Genomic DNA, 18,187 nt, shown 5'->3' with positions numbered 1-18,187 from the left:
TCAGATTATAAAACAATGCAAAAGAGGAACAAGAAAATGTAAATTGGAAATTATATGTTGAAACCGGAATGGATACAGGCATTAGTATATGCTGATGATATTGTTCTCCTAGCAAAAGATAGTAACAGCTTATAAAATGCAGTCCTCGAGTGGGGCCGAGCATTCAAAGAATGAAAGATGGAAATCAATGTTAGCAAGACTAAAGTCATGCATTTTACTAAACAAGAACCAGGAAAGACGTGCATTCATTGGAATAATAAGATCTTAGAACAAGTAGAACAGATCGAATATTTAGGAACCATACTAACTGCGGACGGGAAAATGGACTCTGAAATTAATCACAGAATTTAGAAAACAAATAATCTGTACTATAATATTAGTAACACCATTATAGGCAAAAAGGAGATTAGTAAAGAAACAAAAATGAAAATATATAAAACAGTCTATCTCCCTACGCTATTATACAGCGTGTTTTGAAAGAATATATGTATTTCACATGCATATATTTATTAAACTTTAAGACATACGAAGATGAAACTTGACACACATACTTACGAACCTCTCAAGTTCAGATTACAGATGTTCAATATGTCCTCCAGCAGTGACACGAACAATAGCACATCGATACTCAAATTTCTCCCATACTCGGGCAAGCATGTCCTTCGTCACTGATGTTACGGTAGTACGGATCCGGTTCTTCTGTGGGAGTGGTGGTACATAAACATTGTCTATAATGAAACCCCACAGGAAGAAGTCACAGGGTGTCAAATCCGGTGACCGTGGAGCCCAGCTGATACATGCTAAGTCGCCAGCTCCTTGACGACCAATCCAACGGTTCGGTAGAGTTTCATTCAGATAATCACGCACTTGGCGACTCCAGTGAGGGGGTGCCCCGTCTTGTTGAAAAATGAAGTTGTCTTCGTGCAGCCTCGGAAACAACCAGTTTTGTAACATAGACAGATACTACTGACCGTTAACCGTGTTTCCATCAAAGAAGAATGGGCCATAAACAGATGATCGGGATATCGCGAAAAAAACATTTTCTCTTTGGGCGAATCTCGTACATGTTCAATGAATGCATGTGGGTTCTGTAGGCCCCAAATGCGAACATTATGTTTGTTTACCTGACCACTGACATGAAACGCAGCTTCATCACTAAACACGATGCGTTGTGCGAAAGTGTTGTCATTGTCAATAGCATCAAGAATCTCGTTACAAAATACCACACGTTTGCGTTTGTCATCAGGACGCAGAGCTTGTAACAGCTGTACCTTGTACGGCTTCATAACCAGCCGACGTCTCAAAACACGCCAAATTGTTGTTGTAGGAAGTTGTAACTCCCGACTGGCACAACGAGTTGATTTTGAAGGGCTACGTTGGAAAGCAGTTTGAATTCGTGCAACATTTTCTTCAGGAACACGAGGGCGGCCAGGACTCTTTCCTTTACATACACATCCTGTATCTACAAACTGTCGATACCATCTGCGAATGTTCCACCCATTCGGAGGATCAATTTGGTACCTCAACCTGAAACGTCTTTGCACTGTAATCACGGAATTGCACTTCGCAAACTCGAGAACACAAAATGATTTCTGCTGCGGAGTAGCCATTTCAAACAACTGATGGTTACCAAGCAAAACAGAACACAAATGACATCTAGCGGCTATTATATAAACTAGACTATGTATTCGTTTCTCTAATAGCCAAGCCGGGGTGCAGCAATCGATAGTTTGGACAAAATAATACTTTGTAATACGTATATTCTTTTTGAAACACGCTGTATAGATCAGAAACTTGGATAATGCAAACTAAATCAGAGAGCAGACCTTACTGCTACAGAAATGAAATTCTTAAGAAAAACAGTAGGAAAGACAAGGAGAGATATGGTACGAAACACAATAAGAAGAAGAGAAAGCCTGAATCAGGAACCACTGATTGAAACCATAGAGAATTAGGCTGGCTGGGACATCTCATTAGGATTAAGGAAGAGAGAAAACCAACACAAATATTTGAGGCCCGACCAGAAGGATGGAGAGGAAGAGGACGACCCAGGTTAAGCTGGAACCAGTGCATTTATGGACTGGCACAGAAGAGAGGGAAGACACCATACGAAGTGAAGAGACTGGCACAGGATAGAACTTCTTTTAAGAAGTGGCTAAGAGGACCCGATGCCTAAATGGGCATAAGGGAGAAGAAGAAGAGTGTATATGATTGTGCTTGTGGATTAAACTTGGTTGCTACTGGTTCTTTTATTTAATGTTACATTTAGAAATGAAACTGGAAGCTTTACCTTATGAACGTTTCTCATTATGTCCTTGTATGTTTTATCCACCTGGAGAAAGAGCTTAGCTTCAATTGGCAATTGACGCTGAATATCTGGAGCAGAAAAAATGGATTCCAAATACAGCCAGTTTCGTTGAACATCCAGCCATTCATCCTAGAAAAGAGAAGTTGCAGCAAATCATGTGTGCATGCGCTGATTTGTATTACCGTATTTATGCAAGTATAATGCACGTGCATGTATAATGCACACCCTGGTTTCTGATGGGGAAAAGCAACAAACAATTATATATTATATAATGTGCAGTACAATTTAGGTTCAAGAAATGGCTTTCTTAGTTGTAGATCGTAAAGCTGTTGCTATGTTGATCAAGAGCTAATGACATATCTATTCAGCGAGTCACTTGTTGCTATGTGGATCAAGAGGAGAATATTGTCTTGTGTATACAATGAGTAACCAACCCATGCCACCTCCCCTCCCTCCCTCCACTGTGTTTAGCTTCCAAAAGAATTCACTTCTGCAAACACCTTGTTTATTCTCTAGTAAAAGAAAGTGAGCTAAAAATTATGTTATGGATTTGCAGTGCTCAGGAAGTTATTTTCTATTATTTCTTGCCCAACAAATGCTGCTGATACACATCACACATGATGGGAGGTGCATGCATGAATTGCGCTTCAACAGTAAAGTAAAAATTCATGGGAAACTGCCATTTCACTCTTATAGTGTATTTTTTAAAATTATTATTAATTAAGAAATTCAAAATGGTAATGTGTATTTGCACCCATTAATATACAGGGTGGCTCAAAAAGTCACTTAACACCCTCGGTACAAGGCCACTGCAGCGTGCAACATGGAAATGGTGATGACCAATCGTTATCAGGCCAAGGGGGACTGTGACGCTACCCGCACAGTCGGTGGCCATCTTGAATTCAACTTTAGAATTTTAAATGGGAAGGGGGTGATATGATATATCAAATCAGGCTAGAATTTCACGAGAAATGCAATGATGAAGGTTTTTTCGACGTATCTTTAACCAGTAAAAAGTTATGACTGAATTCTTGTACCAATTTGCTCCTTTTCGAGGTGTTAGAAAAATGCCTTAAAATTTGTTTAGCACATCGGTAATGCATCGAGATCAAAGTGATGTCTAGGGAGAGAAGTTCGCATGCCATTGCACAAGATTTTAATCGGATACATCCAAGAAGAGCTGTGCATTATGAATGGTTGTCGCGAACAGTGTGACACTTCCATTGAATTAAAAGTCCTTCACAGTGTCAAGGCTAATGTTTATGTTCATAAGGAAGTTCATAAACAGAATACTCTATGCTTTTTATCTGATAACTCATTTTCAACAGATCAAAGCTGAATGGTTAGTGCTGGTAAGTTAATTTGTGTGGCGTGCTGTGTGAAACACGATTGGTTACTCAATTTTCCATCAACTGAACCTTAGGGCTAGTTGGATTTGTTAAATAAACAGGTTTCTTCATCCTTGCTTATGGAAGAAGGTACTTTTTACAGAGGTTTTTTTTTTTCAATAGGGAGGAACACCAGAACACTATGGGAACTTTGTGAAGCAGTTTCTGTCCAAAGTTAGTTATCGGATGACAAGCGTCTCATATTCTGTTTATGAACTTCCTTATGAACATAAACATTAGCCTTGTCACTGTGAAGGACTTTTAATTCAATGGAAGTGTCACACTGTTCGCGACAACCATTCATAATGCACAGCTCTCCTTGGATGTATCCGATTAAAATCTTGTGCAATGGCATGCAAACTTCTCTCCCTAGACATCACTTTGATCTTGATGCATTACCAATGCGCTAAACAAATTTTAAGGCATTTTTCTAACACCTCGAAAAGGAGCAAATTGGTACAAGAATTCAGTCATAACTTTTTACTGGTTAAATATACATCGAAAAAACCTTCATCATTGCATTTCTCGTGAAATTCTAGCCTGATTTGATATATCATATCACCCCCTTCCCATTTAAAATTCTAAAGTTGAATTCAAGATGGCCACCGACCGTGTGGGTGGCGTCAATGTGGTTCCCCCTTGGCCTGATAACGATTGGTCATCACCATTTCCATGTTGCACGCTGCAGTGGCCTTGTACCAAGGGTGTTAAGTGACTTTTTGAGCCACCCTGTATACATGCCATATGCAGAGACATAGTGTAAACATGCATGGTTTTAATGTTGGCTGTCTGAAATAATTCCTGTATAATATGCAACACAGGTTTTTGAAGTAGGAATTTCGGGGGGGGGGGGGGGGGGTGCATTATACATGAGTAAATAAAATATTTCAGCTTGCTTAAATAATAATAATAAAAAAGTAAACACAAGCACATAAATAAATAAAACTCATGTTCAGGACTTGATCTTTAGATCACAAATGGGAAGCTACTTTTTTCCTCAGTATTCCATTCCTCTCACCAAAACAACGATTTGTCCCACATGGGTATTGCCTACAATGTAAAATGTCATATCTACTCAACTACATGCCACAAAAGCACTTTGAGAGCAAAGCCCTGACAGCCAAGTGTCTTTTCATGTGTCACCCAATGAAAAGCCACTTGGCTGTCATGGCTGACACATGGTCTGTCATAATCCCGTCAGTCCAGTTTTCTATATTTCAAGATCTCAGTCTGCTACTATTGCTTTCAAGTAGCCCGTCAATCGCTTATGATGCTGGGCTGAAGCTGAAGCTACCACGAGGAATGAAACCTGGGTCCACAGTTAGCACTACAGGCAAGAGTGCTAACCATTAGTCTACAGGGGAGCTAAAATTTTGTCTGCTTACGGATCTAATATGGTTCAGTCAACTTTTTAACTGATGTATGTAACAAGACTGACAGCTTTTCCAATAGGTATATGAAATTGAAATTTAGTTTACTAAACCAGGATACCTCAATTGTACCCTTATAATCATAAAATCAATGATAATAAGGTTGAATTTTTCACTCAATTAAAGACTATTTGTTAAAAACAACAAAAAACACACAAACAGCATGAAAAAAACAGTTTAGGAGTTCTTCCAAGCTTTCGATTCCATCTCGGGATCATCATCAGGGCTGGGCAGGCATGTGATGTAAGAAGTTTTTTTATTGTTATAAAGACTATTTATAGAAATATTGGATCAGTAAATTTATTGAGATTTTAAGAAAAAACCAATACATGAGAGACACTGAAATTCTCATCACCCATAATATTTTTCAGATGTTTCAAGTCATTGTTGCAGTTAAATATCTGATTCAGAATTGATTGAAAAAGTTTTCTCTGAATATATTGGGATTGGAAAATTAACTGCATTGTCGAGTCATTAACTTCAACCCAATTCTATCAACATAAATGGAATTTTCAGAAGCATTTCTGAAAAATAGTCCCACGCTGTGGCTGTGCAGTCTAAGACATCATGCTTTGAGCTGCAGCTATGGGATGCACACAGGTTTGAGTTTCCTGAGGGAAAGTGTAACAACTCTTCTCCAGAGATTTCAGCCACCCACCATCATGAGGAAATTGGGGAGCTATGAATGAGTAGCATAATCCAATCATGGAAATCTACAATGACTGGCTTCGTCATACTGACCACATATCACCCCGCAACTGGTCACCTTGGCTAGTGGGAGAGAGGCTGGCAGTCGGTAGGTAGGCCCTGGTGCTCACGGGTTCTTGCACCATGGGTTATTTATATTATTATTTCTGTAAAATGAATAGCATTTGCTTGACCCTGATAACTTATGCAAATAAACTTTAGGAGTAAGCTGATACTAACGTATCAATATTGGTCAATGCCAGTAGTATTGATATCAAAAAGTATGGTTCAAATTTAACCACTGATACATTTCAGAATCCAGAAATCTTGAAGGGTTCACAAAAATACCACATGGTACTTTTGCAGTCCAAATACCAGTAACCTGGAAGTTATGTAAAATGCATACTATTATTTATTTTGGTAGCAGCATTGCAGTAAGAAATTAATTTTGTGAGTAAATAAGTATTGCCTGTGAAATTATGAATATAGTTCCTATTTTTTTTAAAAAAAAAAAACTTAAAATTTATAAATATTCTGATCTACTTTAAATTGTTAAAATTTCCAAGTATTGGCATAAATGGTGGTGGAAATCTGCACGAGTACCAGCACTGGTATTAGTATTGGGTTGAAGTAGCATCAGCTCAGCCCTAATATACGTACTTACCAATGTTTTCTGAAACAGATCTAGTTTGTAAGCCCATTCATCCACACGAGGCTTTATAGGTCCCACATGCCTCGAGCTAGCTATTGTTGAAATATTAATGTAGCTCTCTTCGACAACAACTTGTATTTCATCAGTTCCAGCTAAGATGTACACGTCCTTGTAATCCTTGTGCGGAAGAGCAATAAACTCCAGAGTCTTCCAGGAATCTTCCACCTTTTTCAGCAACACTTCCAAGCCAGCTTCTGAGCTTGCTTGCCCAGACAACTCTTGCAATTCTGATGTAAACGTAAGTGCTCCAATATCCTCGAACAATTGAAGTGTAACCACTTGATCTGCTTCAAACTTGTAGTCTAGTACTTCCTCCACTTTGGCCCAGTGGCGCGGTTTCATTGCAGGGTTGCGTAAATTTGTGATGAATGGTAGCTGCAAAGTAGTAACAAGTGTTACTTGATATTCAAAGTGATACTTACTATCTTTCACTAACGTATGATCAATGCACTAAAAAAAGCACAGCTTGCTAAGTTGATAGATTTGGATGCAACACATTTCTGCATTCTGCTCAGGTAGGTTAATTGGGACTGGACCTACAATTTAAAGTGGGATATGAACCACTGTGCAATGTGACCTCACTGAGAATCAAACTCAAGACTCTTTGATTACAAGTGGACACTATTACTGCCACACAATTGGGAAGGCTCCTTCTTTTTTTATTCAGCCTTTACAAATGAATGAAGTTTTAACTTCAATTTATAGACAGTTCAAAGTGGAAACCTTGCCACTGTAATGTGCTTCTGCTGGGAATCATATATAGGATTGTGCATGCATTGAATGACAGTGTCTGTACCTCAAAGTGACTTGAGATTTCTGATTCATATACAACAGAATTACACTTACAGATAACTATAATTAATAATTACAAAATGTAATAACAATAACTCAAATAAAAATACTAAAAAATGGAAATTGTCAGAATATTGCGCTGAGTTACAAAGCAGTCAAGTGCAGCACACAGACTTGTGCCAAAGTAACTTTGTCAACTCATTTGATGCAGTAAATACAATACAATGGACATGAAATGAATTGGCAAAAAGCATATAATTAGATAAGTATGTTCAATTTTTTATATTTTTAAAATCTTTTTATATATATATATATATATATATATATATATATATATATATATATATATATATATATATATATATCTTTTCTATAATGGCATCAATGCATTATTGCCTTAAGAATTCAACTACACAACTAGGGAACTTTACTGCCTTAAGAATTCAACAACACAACTAGGGAACTTTACATTGAATAACTATTGCTTCATTTATCTCTTATCTCTTCATACTGAAGAATAGGTTTCCTGTGTTTCAACATTGTTGGCATACCTTTTACCTATGGCTATATACTTATTTCAAACACTACTACATATTTTGAAAATAAATGTCTACTTCCATATAACTGTCTTTCCAATGAAACATACTGATTGGGTGTTAGTGATTAGTGGTCATTTATTATCTGGTCCAATTCAAATACTGATATTACAAAGATCAAATTCAGAAAATTTCCAGAACAAATGACAAGACAAACAAAAGAGGAAGAAGGAAAACATTAAAAGAAAATTAATAGCTAAAGGAAGAGAAGGGGAAGAGTATGTGCTCTAAAAATCTTTAATTTTAACTATTTCAATGCTTCTAATGCAGCATTTTTATCAGTTCGCAATTTGTCCAGTAACTTTTTAAACAATTAAATAAGAACAGCAACACAATGCATATGAAAATACACAGTAAATATATAAATAATTTACCTTCTCCTTCATTCTGTCAACTTTATCTTTCAGCCTGGGAACAAGTTCGTTTTCAGGCAATCCTTTCTCTAGCTGATGCACATACTTAACATGCTTCATAGTATGAGTATTTAAGTCCTCAGGATCCAAGGTATGGAAATCTACATGCAGCCACTCCTCTACCAGAGTATCCCAGGTGTCCATGCTTTCCCACAGTAATTCCCTCAGACGAACTTCTGTTCCCACCTCATCGATAAGCTCAAATTTAGTGATTTCCATCTGAAAAAGGAAAAAACAAAGATCATAATAATAAACAATAAATTATAAAATACTAAAGAACAAATTCACAATAATAAATTATTATTGAATCCTAGCATTCCTCGTTACATGAGTATATACACTTCTCATTTCCGTTGCTTGGGTTACCTGAACTAGCTGTATGAAATACTTAGGGAACAGAGAGGATATATTTTTTCACATAGTTTTTCAGTGAGTTATAATTCTCAATATATGCACTCAATATATATTCTTAATGCACTAGCAACAAAATGTTTATATCGTTTCATCTCTAGGGCACATATTTTTTGTGTGTATACACATACAGACATAAATACATGCATACAGAGTGTCACCATAAAACATAATTAAATTTTTCCACTGTGTAAAGGAAACTTTTCTTAATAGCAATTTTCTCTGAAAGCTTGTAAGGTTGAATCAGAAATTTAATCCTGTTTATATGCAACCACTGATTCATGGTTGCCACTAATTTTTCCGCTGAAGAAGTACGTGCCACGATACCAATTTCCTTAAAACAGAAGATGACAGTACAAGTTATCCTGTCTACAAAAATGGAAGTGTACTATACATACTCTGCCAGTGTTGCCATACAGACAATAATGCAATTCTTACCTTAAATTGTTTCTGACAAGACTTGATAACGTTAGCTTTTTCTATGCCCTCTTCCAGCTTAGTTCGCAAATCAGCCAAAACTGCATCTACATCCTCTCTCTTGGATTGAGCATCAAGTAGCATAGGTTGCTGGTAAAAAAGAAAAAATGAAAGTTTTAAGAGAAGCATTCTACTTATTTTTTGAGTTATACATTTCAACTCCACTTTATGTAAAAAGCTTAAGCAAAAGACTAAAATGTATTGTTGAAATACTATATAGGACCAAAGCCTTGATTTCATTATAACAAAGCTACGAACATAACTGCATTCATAAAGCTTCATTCACAGTTTCATTATACTAACCTTACAAAAACACTACTCTTAAACAAACATATTCAATGCTATGAATATCCCAAAAAACTAAACCAGTTGTGGTAAAAAAAAAAAAAAAAAGACAGTTCAGGGACCATTAGTGAAACATTCCATTTCTTTTCCCACCACTGTATTCTGCATAAGAAGTTACATCCTTAAATGGCAAATAATCAACAGAGTTAAGAAGTTTATGCTTGTTATCAGTCCCTTACAAGAATTCCCATTATTATCACTTTAAAAGTTTAATGTTCTGTTCTACATTTTGAATTAAATTGTCTTGAAAATAAGTGGTCTATTTTACATATTTTTTTGTATCCCTTTTGGTTTCCATCTTTCATTCTGTCTTTTTTGTTTTAGTCAACATAAAATACACTTGTACATGACAGCAATCTATATTTGAGCATCATTTTGGTTGTCAACAAAATTTTAAAAATTACTTATTATTGTTGCAATAATCATATAAAAAGACATTCTTGATATTTACTTCAGCAATTCAGGATTATAAAATTAAGTTTTTTGGATGAAGGAAATAAAGTGACAATGGTGTGACTTTGTAATAAAAAAACTAAGTTATATTATTTAATTATGTACTTTACCTAGCATTTTGATTATCGGCTTTTGTGTTTTTTAACCATGTTGCAATCAAGCAATGAAAAACTGAAATGATAATACTCACCACTGCTTCAACTCTCAAGTCTCCAACAAATTGTGTTAGATCATTAATATCTTTATCAATAAGTTCAACGAGTTGACTGAGAAATTTCTCTTTCTGTGAAATCTTGTTTTCTGCAATACTTCGCAGACCAGATACTGTCACTCCAAATGACTGAAAAACAAAATAACGGATCAAAAGTATGATTCAATAATTATATTCTTCACAGTAGAAAACATTAGATAATCTTTGAATTAATTACTAATATACAAAGAATCTTATGACTATTATACAGAGAATCTTATACACAATAGGTCAGATGTATAGAAATTTTATAGTGTTTGTTTTAGTATTTCTCCATTAAGTGCTACATTGAAATCTATTCAGTATTTGTAAGTTTGTTATTTTATACAGTGGTGCCTCACATAATGAACGCAATATTTCACAGAATGGAGTTTGTTATGTGAATCTGTGGGACGTTAATCCATTTGCAAGCCAAAATTATGAAGAATCATAAAAAAATGCAGAGAATTTCAAAAACACAACCAATGTTGGAAATGCTAGAAATTTACTAATTTATAAGTTATAGGAAATACAGTATGTACAATACAGTTATAAGAAATATGTTCACTATAGTACATATATACATACAGTTTCTCGTTCATTGTTATTTTCACTTCCAGCACTTTGGTTGTCGGTCTTTCTTTTAGTGCATTGATATCAATCATTTTTTACATGAATTGTTGCCGTCTCTGCTTGTGTATAAAAAACAGTGCCTTGCATGCCTACTCATGTAAGATAATGAAGAGTGCCTGCTGAGGGATTAATCATATGTGGTGATATTTACATGCAGTTTGTAATGGGGGACCAGGCTCCTTATGTGAAACATTTTCCAGGATGTTCACTGTGTGGAGAATTTGTTATGCGAGACACCGCTGTACTGTTTCTCTACTTCTGTGGGTTAATCATATGGATAAGGATGAATAAAAGATGAAGAGAAACTAATACAATTAAACATACCTAGGAACCCTGTCATTGCAACATGCAAAATTAATCATTATTCCATTTATCTATTCCATTCAGCACTGAGCAATTTAACTTTTCTTGTATCAAGTATACTTGATTGTAAGTGTGGCATGATTCCAACTAGAAAACTGGCACGACAGTCTTTTGAGGTTGAGGGTCTTGGACTGATTGATTCAACAGCACAATTTTTCAACCAACACCACAGATTTCACCCTCACCATTTAAAAAAAAAATCATGTGATTCCTGATTTACTACTTCAGGGGTATACATGACTGCCACCTTATTACCTACAGGTCCTGGGTACGATTCGTGGCAGATTAAATTCCACTCTAAGCTGTGGATCTAGTCCTAATTATGAAGAGGTTTTCTCAGGATATCAATCGGGTGATTTCCGGATGGGCTTCTGAGATTTTGAGAGCTAATGTCACTCTCATATTCAGGGATTGAAGTGCAGAGCTGTGTCAGGGTAAGGTTGTATGTATTTGGTGTGGAACGGGTTACGTGTAGGTGGCAGGCCAATCAGGTGCCGTCTCTCCGATGTTTGCGCTCCCAGTCAACTATCGCTAACTAGGCTGGGTCCAGTTCATGTCCTGTGTTCCTGTCGCACTCACTCATTCTCTCTCTCTCCCTCTCCCCACTATGCATAGAACATTGTTATGCATTGCTTTAATAAAAAATTAAAGTTTATTAAACCACATACTTACCAAATAATTTGACATATCATCAGCTGGAACTGGTACTGAAAATTCATCACTGATATCATACAGTTCCTTCACATAGTCAGTTTCACTCTCCATGTAATCAATCTAATAAAATATAAGACTATGAATAAGTACAAGCTCAAATATTTCAATCTAAGAAAAATAATTTTAATACAAGCAACAAAATTTTCAATATTTCAAACAATGAACAGAATCAGTAGAAAATCTCTGTTGAGAAATTAGCGTTGGCACTAATCAATAATTAAACAAACTTTGAAGAAAGTTTTCACATTGTATTTACCTAGGATTCATCCACATGTACAAGAGATTCATCAAGAATAACCTTAATATGAAAAGAATGTTGAGTACTGTACTTGTCTGATAAAATAAGTATTATTTTCTGTTGGATTTTTTAATATTGATAATCCAACATTTAATTGTTTTTTGTATAGAGCTCGTCAGTACAGAAGAACCAGAAAAGATCCTGAGATGCAATTCTTTTCTTTCTTCTTTTCAGTTTATTTTTGCCAAATGCCAAGTGGCACTCCGGAACAATATGAGGTTAAGATTAATGTTCTCTGGAGCAATGTTTGAAGAATATCACTTTTCTCTACAGGTCATGAACAGTCAGTCACTGGTCCTAATTATATAAAAAAATATCTATGCAGATTTGAAAAATTTAACAATAATTTAAATCTTACCCTTGCAATAATACCCTCCAAAAATTGAAGGTAATCTACATACTCATCAGTTAGCAATGGGGCAACTTCTAAAGTAGATTGGGATTCATTGGCTTCAGAAACAAGGGCTTGTATCTTATTTCGTCCAATCCTGTAATAAAAATAAAACATATAACCAAAGTACCATCAATATGCATATCTACAATAGCTGCTGATATGTTTTGTGCAAAATACTGACCTATTACTATGAGTTAAAATCTAACAAATGGAAATAAAAATGGAGATAAACACTCTTTTAAATAACATTATTAGGAACTTTGTTTCTTTAGTAGCTAAATTTCGTATATTTTGGTCAACGTTTTGATGACAACGAACTAGTTGACAAATCCAGCATGGTGTAAAGGGCACATGAACAGGAAAAACTGAACTGTGGAAAATGGTTTGACAGTAGGATGTGGAGACAGGGTGGAGAGTACCTGTTCCCAGCATGTATTGTACCCACAATTAAGTTTGGTGTTGGTTTGTAATGATGTGAGGTGCATTCAGCTGGTATCACTGTTTGTCTTGAATCACTGTTTGTCTTGAATCACTGTTTGTTGTCCACGATACCATGAAGGTGGCTCAGTAACTTGACATTCTAGATAATCATATGCTTCCAACACTGTAATGGTTCTATGCAACATATAGTCAGTCAGTCAGTTGGTCGGTCAGTCTGTCGGTTGGTCAGTTGGTCCGTTGGTTGGTCAGTTGGTCCGTTGGTCAGTATGTCGGTTGGTTGGTCAGTTGATCAGACCATCAGTCGGTACTCTTACCAATTCCCACTGATACTGATACCACTGCTTGAAAATTTTAACAATTAAAAGTCATTCAAAATATTAATTAACATTAGTGAGAGAGTATTCCACTCATATTATAAACATAAATTGACCAGAGTTTTGCTTCAAAATATTCAAGAATTACAACAGAATATATAAATATAGGTTATGAAATCACAAACTACAGGTTCCCACAATAAATACAAGCTAATGGAAACTTTGAATTTTGCATAATTTCCAGAATGATTACACTCTGCAAAAAAGTACAGGTTCACATGAGCATATGCCCACATGCATGCCCCCCCCCCCCTTTTCCACACACACACATACATAATCAGAATCTGTTAAATGGCAGCATTGGAATCAGCACAAAATCTTATTGGTGCGTACATCACAATTGGTAAATTTCATGATCAATCACATCATTTAAAAAAATGGCCATAATTATATCTATGCAACAAAGAAAGAATACAATGAATTTGTCTACTTACGTAGGCATTGTTACATCCAAAACCTCTCGGATTTTCAGTGGTGCTGGAAGGACGGTGTCCTTGAATGTGCCAAAATCTAGCAAAATTAATCCAAGGGCTTGAACACGTACAACTTTCTCTATCTCAGTCATTTGCATTTCCAGATTTTCAAGCAATTCTCTAAATACCTGCAGAACTAAGAGAGGAAAAAAATATTTCATTTACTATTTCACTACAAAGGAATTCTAATGTATGGTTATATCAATTTGATGCACTGCAAATTCAAGCAATAAATGTACAGAATATTAGAAAGCTAAACAATAGATAGGGTGTACTTAATAAATAAAAAAAAATATATAATTATGAAACTTTTAGTTGGTGCGAAGGTAGGAAGATTAACCTGCACAATTCTTTTGTTACTATATAAAGCATTTTTGAGAATTGTAGTATTCTTGATTGATCCATACAATGAGATTAATGGAATCAATAAAAGATGATACATAATAGATCGTTATATTTGGGGCCAGTTAATATGACACACTTGAAAAACTGAGTAGCTACTCATTCTCAACATTTTGGAGCATGTACTCCATCTTGTATGAATAAAACTGCTAAGAACCTTATACAAGGAGCACCTGCTTTCACAGAACATCTGCCCCAGTGGATAGTATGTGCTCACATTTTGATATGGATAAACAAGAGTGTATATATTCTCGGGAATAGAGCAGGTGCTTGTGTATCCAAGGGAAAATTTTATTCATATGGAAATAGAGTGGATGCTCACTTCTTGAGAACCAACCCCACTATCAAGTACGAGCTCATTTTTTATTAATATGACCCATTGAGCCACACAAATCTTTCATAATTGCAACAGTACAAGTAATTTAGAAGTTATTTGGATACATATAAGTGAGGATGTATCAAAATGAAAATTTAATCATTGTTGATGTAAAATGTACTGATATGGATAATGAATAGTGTGTGCATCCATTCTATGAAGTATCTGAGTATTTCATTCACCTTTCTGAATTAATGCATATGAGCATGGGTCTGGTGGATTTTTCCTTGGATGAAAAATATTCAGTTCTGGGGTTGATTGATTTATTTGCTTTATTTTACATTGCTTTTCTGCCACATTTAGTTAATCATGAAGATATGGATGAATGGTGGTAAGATGAAATGGATGAAGAGATAATTAGAAACATATATGGATGAAACAACACGAGCCTCATTAGTCTGCGAATTGCAGTTCAGGGTGTGCTACATGGAAGAGAGATTATCATTTGGGTGTCTTCGCTTACACCCCAGTTCTGTGCTGGAGATAATTGGCACCATCAACATCACCAGTAATATCCATTGCAGTATCATTGGTTGAGACAATTTCCACATGTAAGCCAAAAATTAGGAATAGTGTGCATAGAACCAGGTTCACATCCTGGTAGAGCACTGGCATAAGCAAAGGGGGACTGATGGGGCTACAACCCCCCTCTGAATTGTTTTTAGAAAATTAACATTTTCTAGTCCCTCTGATTTTTTTTAGAAAATTAACATTTTCTAGTAAAAGCAGTCAAGAACTCTGGGAAAAAACAGAGTGGTAAATGCAAAAACCCCTTAAAATAACTCCTGTTTGCCAGTTTTGAGAGTGGAAAGTTTTAAATATACGAAATATCTTATTGTGTAGACTGTTCTTGTTCCCCTAGAAAAGGTAACGGTGATGACGTGAATCTGTCATTGGTAAGTCCCGCTTTACGTCATCCCATTACATTAAGTGAAAATTTCCCACCGGGGAAATTTCGCATCCATAAAAATCCCCTTGAGGTTATTTACCTCATTACAATTTATATCGATAGATGTCTCCCCAGTCACTTTTCACCTTTTCCTTTTTTCTTCGCTAGCAACGGAAGTATTGCAAACTCAGTTCGTCACATTCCACTCAAGGTTCAACGTCGTATTTGTATTTTATTCTCAACTGGGGCAAGTCTTTATATATTGAATCCTGTGCAACCTTATAATCGTAAGTGAGACTTTGTGAACTTTTTGGCATGCATTTCAAAAGTTACGTGTTCCTATTTTGAACTTAGATTGTCACGTCACGAAAGCATTAGTAAGGAATTGTGCATTGGACCTATTTTCGAGAACCAACTTTCATTTTATATACAAAATCTTGCGATAGACATTTTTTGTGGTAATCGTCACGCCCAGTTGTTTTTAATTTCGTGGTACCCTTTTTATATATATATTTGCATGACCAGTATTCATTTCGAAATAATTAAGTGAGAAGTATTTGAGGTCAGTATGAACTGGAGATTGAACCTTGGCATTGAACCTTGAAAACTACTAGATCCGATACACTTGCTGCAGTTTCCGCACGAGCACGTGTCAACCAGGAAGTAACGGCGAAATCTATTACGTAACCGCAACGCTTAAATTTGACCGCATCAATTTGACGACTTTGGATATTACGAACAGTCTGGCTAACTCGCAACTAGAACCTTCGAAGGTATGTAAGAATGCGTGTGTTTATAGTGAATTGAACTTATGTAACAAAACTCAAAGTCATACTTGTCCATTTACTGCAAAAAGGGGATTTTTTCTAAATGCCACATACTTTACTATTCACGCGGATTCTTTTTGAGAGTCGTGCCCATTTATCGCTGTTAAAAATTGTGAACCTTAATATATCGATGATTTGCGGAAGTGATTTTTGCATTACTAAAAGACGTGATAACAGATGGGGATTTTGAATGCATCATGTGTATAAAAATAAATGTCATGAGTGAGAAATAGATATGTACTTGTGCGTGTACTAAGTAATAGTGTAGAACAGCATCACAACAGTAAGCCAAAGTGCAACCGATTCACGTATGACCTAAGATTGCAATTCTGCGAATAATCATTCAACCTCAAGACATCGTAATGAAAGTCCCTTTTTACTAACAACAACAAAAACGAGACAAATAATAGCTAACAGCGTATCTAGAATTTCATGAGCATCTAATTCTCTTAAAATGCAGGCAGAAATTTAAATTTTTAATAATTACAATTTTAAGTATTTTATAAATTAGTAAAACTCGTGTGTTGAATGTAAAAATGCTAACTTTTAAATGAAGTAAATTTTATCAGCAATATTGTCCGTAGGTAAAAAGGCGTATTTTTAATTGGATTGTTATTTTTTGATTGTGAAAGCTTATTAAAATTAGAATTAAATATTGAATGAATGTTGCTACAACTAAATTGTTAAATAAACGTGTATAGTTGAATGTGATACCTTTTTTTTTATTGGTGTGAGTCATGATTGGCGACGAAACTGATATAAGGATTGTTGTATAACTTACCGAATTTTGGAAGGGTAAAGAAGGGTGTGGTTATACGTCATGTATTTTTTCAAACTGTTGTTATTGTGGGAATTATTCCGTATACATATTGGCGAACCCCGGAACAAGTAAAAATTGTAATTGTGGTTCCTCAATTTTTATATTGTCCACGCTAAATATACCTCTGCGAGTATTGGTCTTACTTCATACTTCCATTTTTATGGGACATTGAGGAACGGCGTTACAAAAGCAGATATGCACTATCCACCTTTAAAATTCTAGCCTCCCTTGAAAAAAAATCCTGCGTACACCAGTGTGGTAGAGCCTGCATTTTTCGCTAAGTTCCTAGTGAGAAACTGCTTGTTTGGAAATTTATTGTATGATAAAAGCTTTTAAATTCATAAAAGGAACAATAAAAAAATCAGGATTGTAAAAGTTGGTGAATATCAATAGGTATAATACAAAAATTTTCTCAAACTTAGTGTTAAACTTATTAGTCAATATAGTCCCAATAAAGCAATACTAGACCTATTAAGAAAACAAATATGCATTGAAAATGTAATCTCAATATCCTTTTTATCTATAAACAATATAGGCTTATGTAAATACTGAAAGTGCATACTCAGAAAGCCTTATACTATTCTACCTACTTGTTTCTTGTTTCAGCTGATCAAGGTCTCTCAATAAATCCTCTACGTAGAACTCACGAATAAACTGAAATCTCTGAATATACTGATGACAAGCTTGAAACGTTTGCTTCATAAAAGACAGTACTGAAGATTTAAGATGCTGAAAATGTTCATCTTCTCTCAGCACAAACTCTAAGTTTGGGGCCTCTCCACATGTTCTCTCTTCTATTTTTCCTCCAATGAGAGGTCTGGAACAATTACAAGGAAAATATTAAAGCTGATAACAATGAAAAAAATACAAAACAGAGAACATGAATTTTTTTAAAAAATTTTGCTATTTAGCATTGCTTTTCTGCCAAATTTTTGGCTAATT

At 35.4% G+C, this 18,187-nt stretch overlaps 1 protein-coding gene across 3 annotated transcripts in view; it reads right to left on the bottom strand.

Moving 5' to 3' along the window:
• Dhc16F (Dynein heavy chain at 16F) overlaps window positions 1-18,187 on the bottom strand; it is a 224,355-nt gene that overhangs the window by 151,078 nt on the left and 55,090 nt on the right. For all 3 annotated transcript variants that reach the window (XM_083138102.1, XM_083138119.1, XM_083138111.1), the window contains exons 12-20: window positions 17,836-18,062; window positions 13,893-14,067; window positions 12,608-12,737; window positions 11,910-12,011; window positions 10,203-10,352; window positions 9,176-9,304; window positions 8,288-8,545; window positions 6,478-6,900; window positions 2,291-2,437 (exon numbers count right to left, since the gene is read on the bottom strand). In XM_083138102.1, the coding sequence (XP_082994228.1) occupies window positions 2,291-2,437; window positions 6,478-6,900; window positions 8,288-8,545; window positions 9,176-9,304; window positions 10,203-10,352; window positions 11,910-12,011; window positions 12,608-12,737; window positions 13,893-14,067; window positions 17,836-18,062 (1,741 nt within the window). The remainder of the gene's footprint in view (window positions 1-2,290; window positions 2,438-6,477; window positions 6,901-8,287; window positions 8,546-9,175; window positions 9,305-10,202; window positions 10,353-11,909; window positions 12,012-12,607; window positions 12,738-13,892; window positions 14,068-17,835; window positions 18,063-18,187) is intronic.

The sequence above is a fragment of the Lepisma saccharinum genome, chromosome 1, assembly GCF_977018435.1.
Source record: "Lepisma saccharinum chromosome 1, izLepSacc3.1, whole genome shotgun sequence".
Lineage (NCBI taxonomy): Eukaryota > Metazoa > Arthropoda > Insecta > Zygentoma > Lepismatidae > Lepisma > Lepisma saccharinum.
This window is presented reverse-complemented; position numbering and strand designations above follow the sequence as displayed.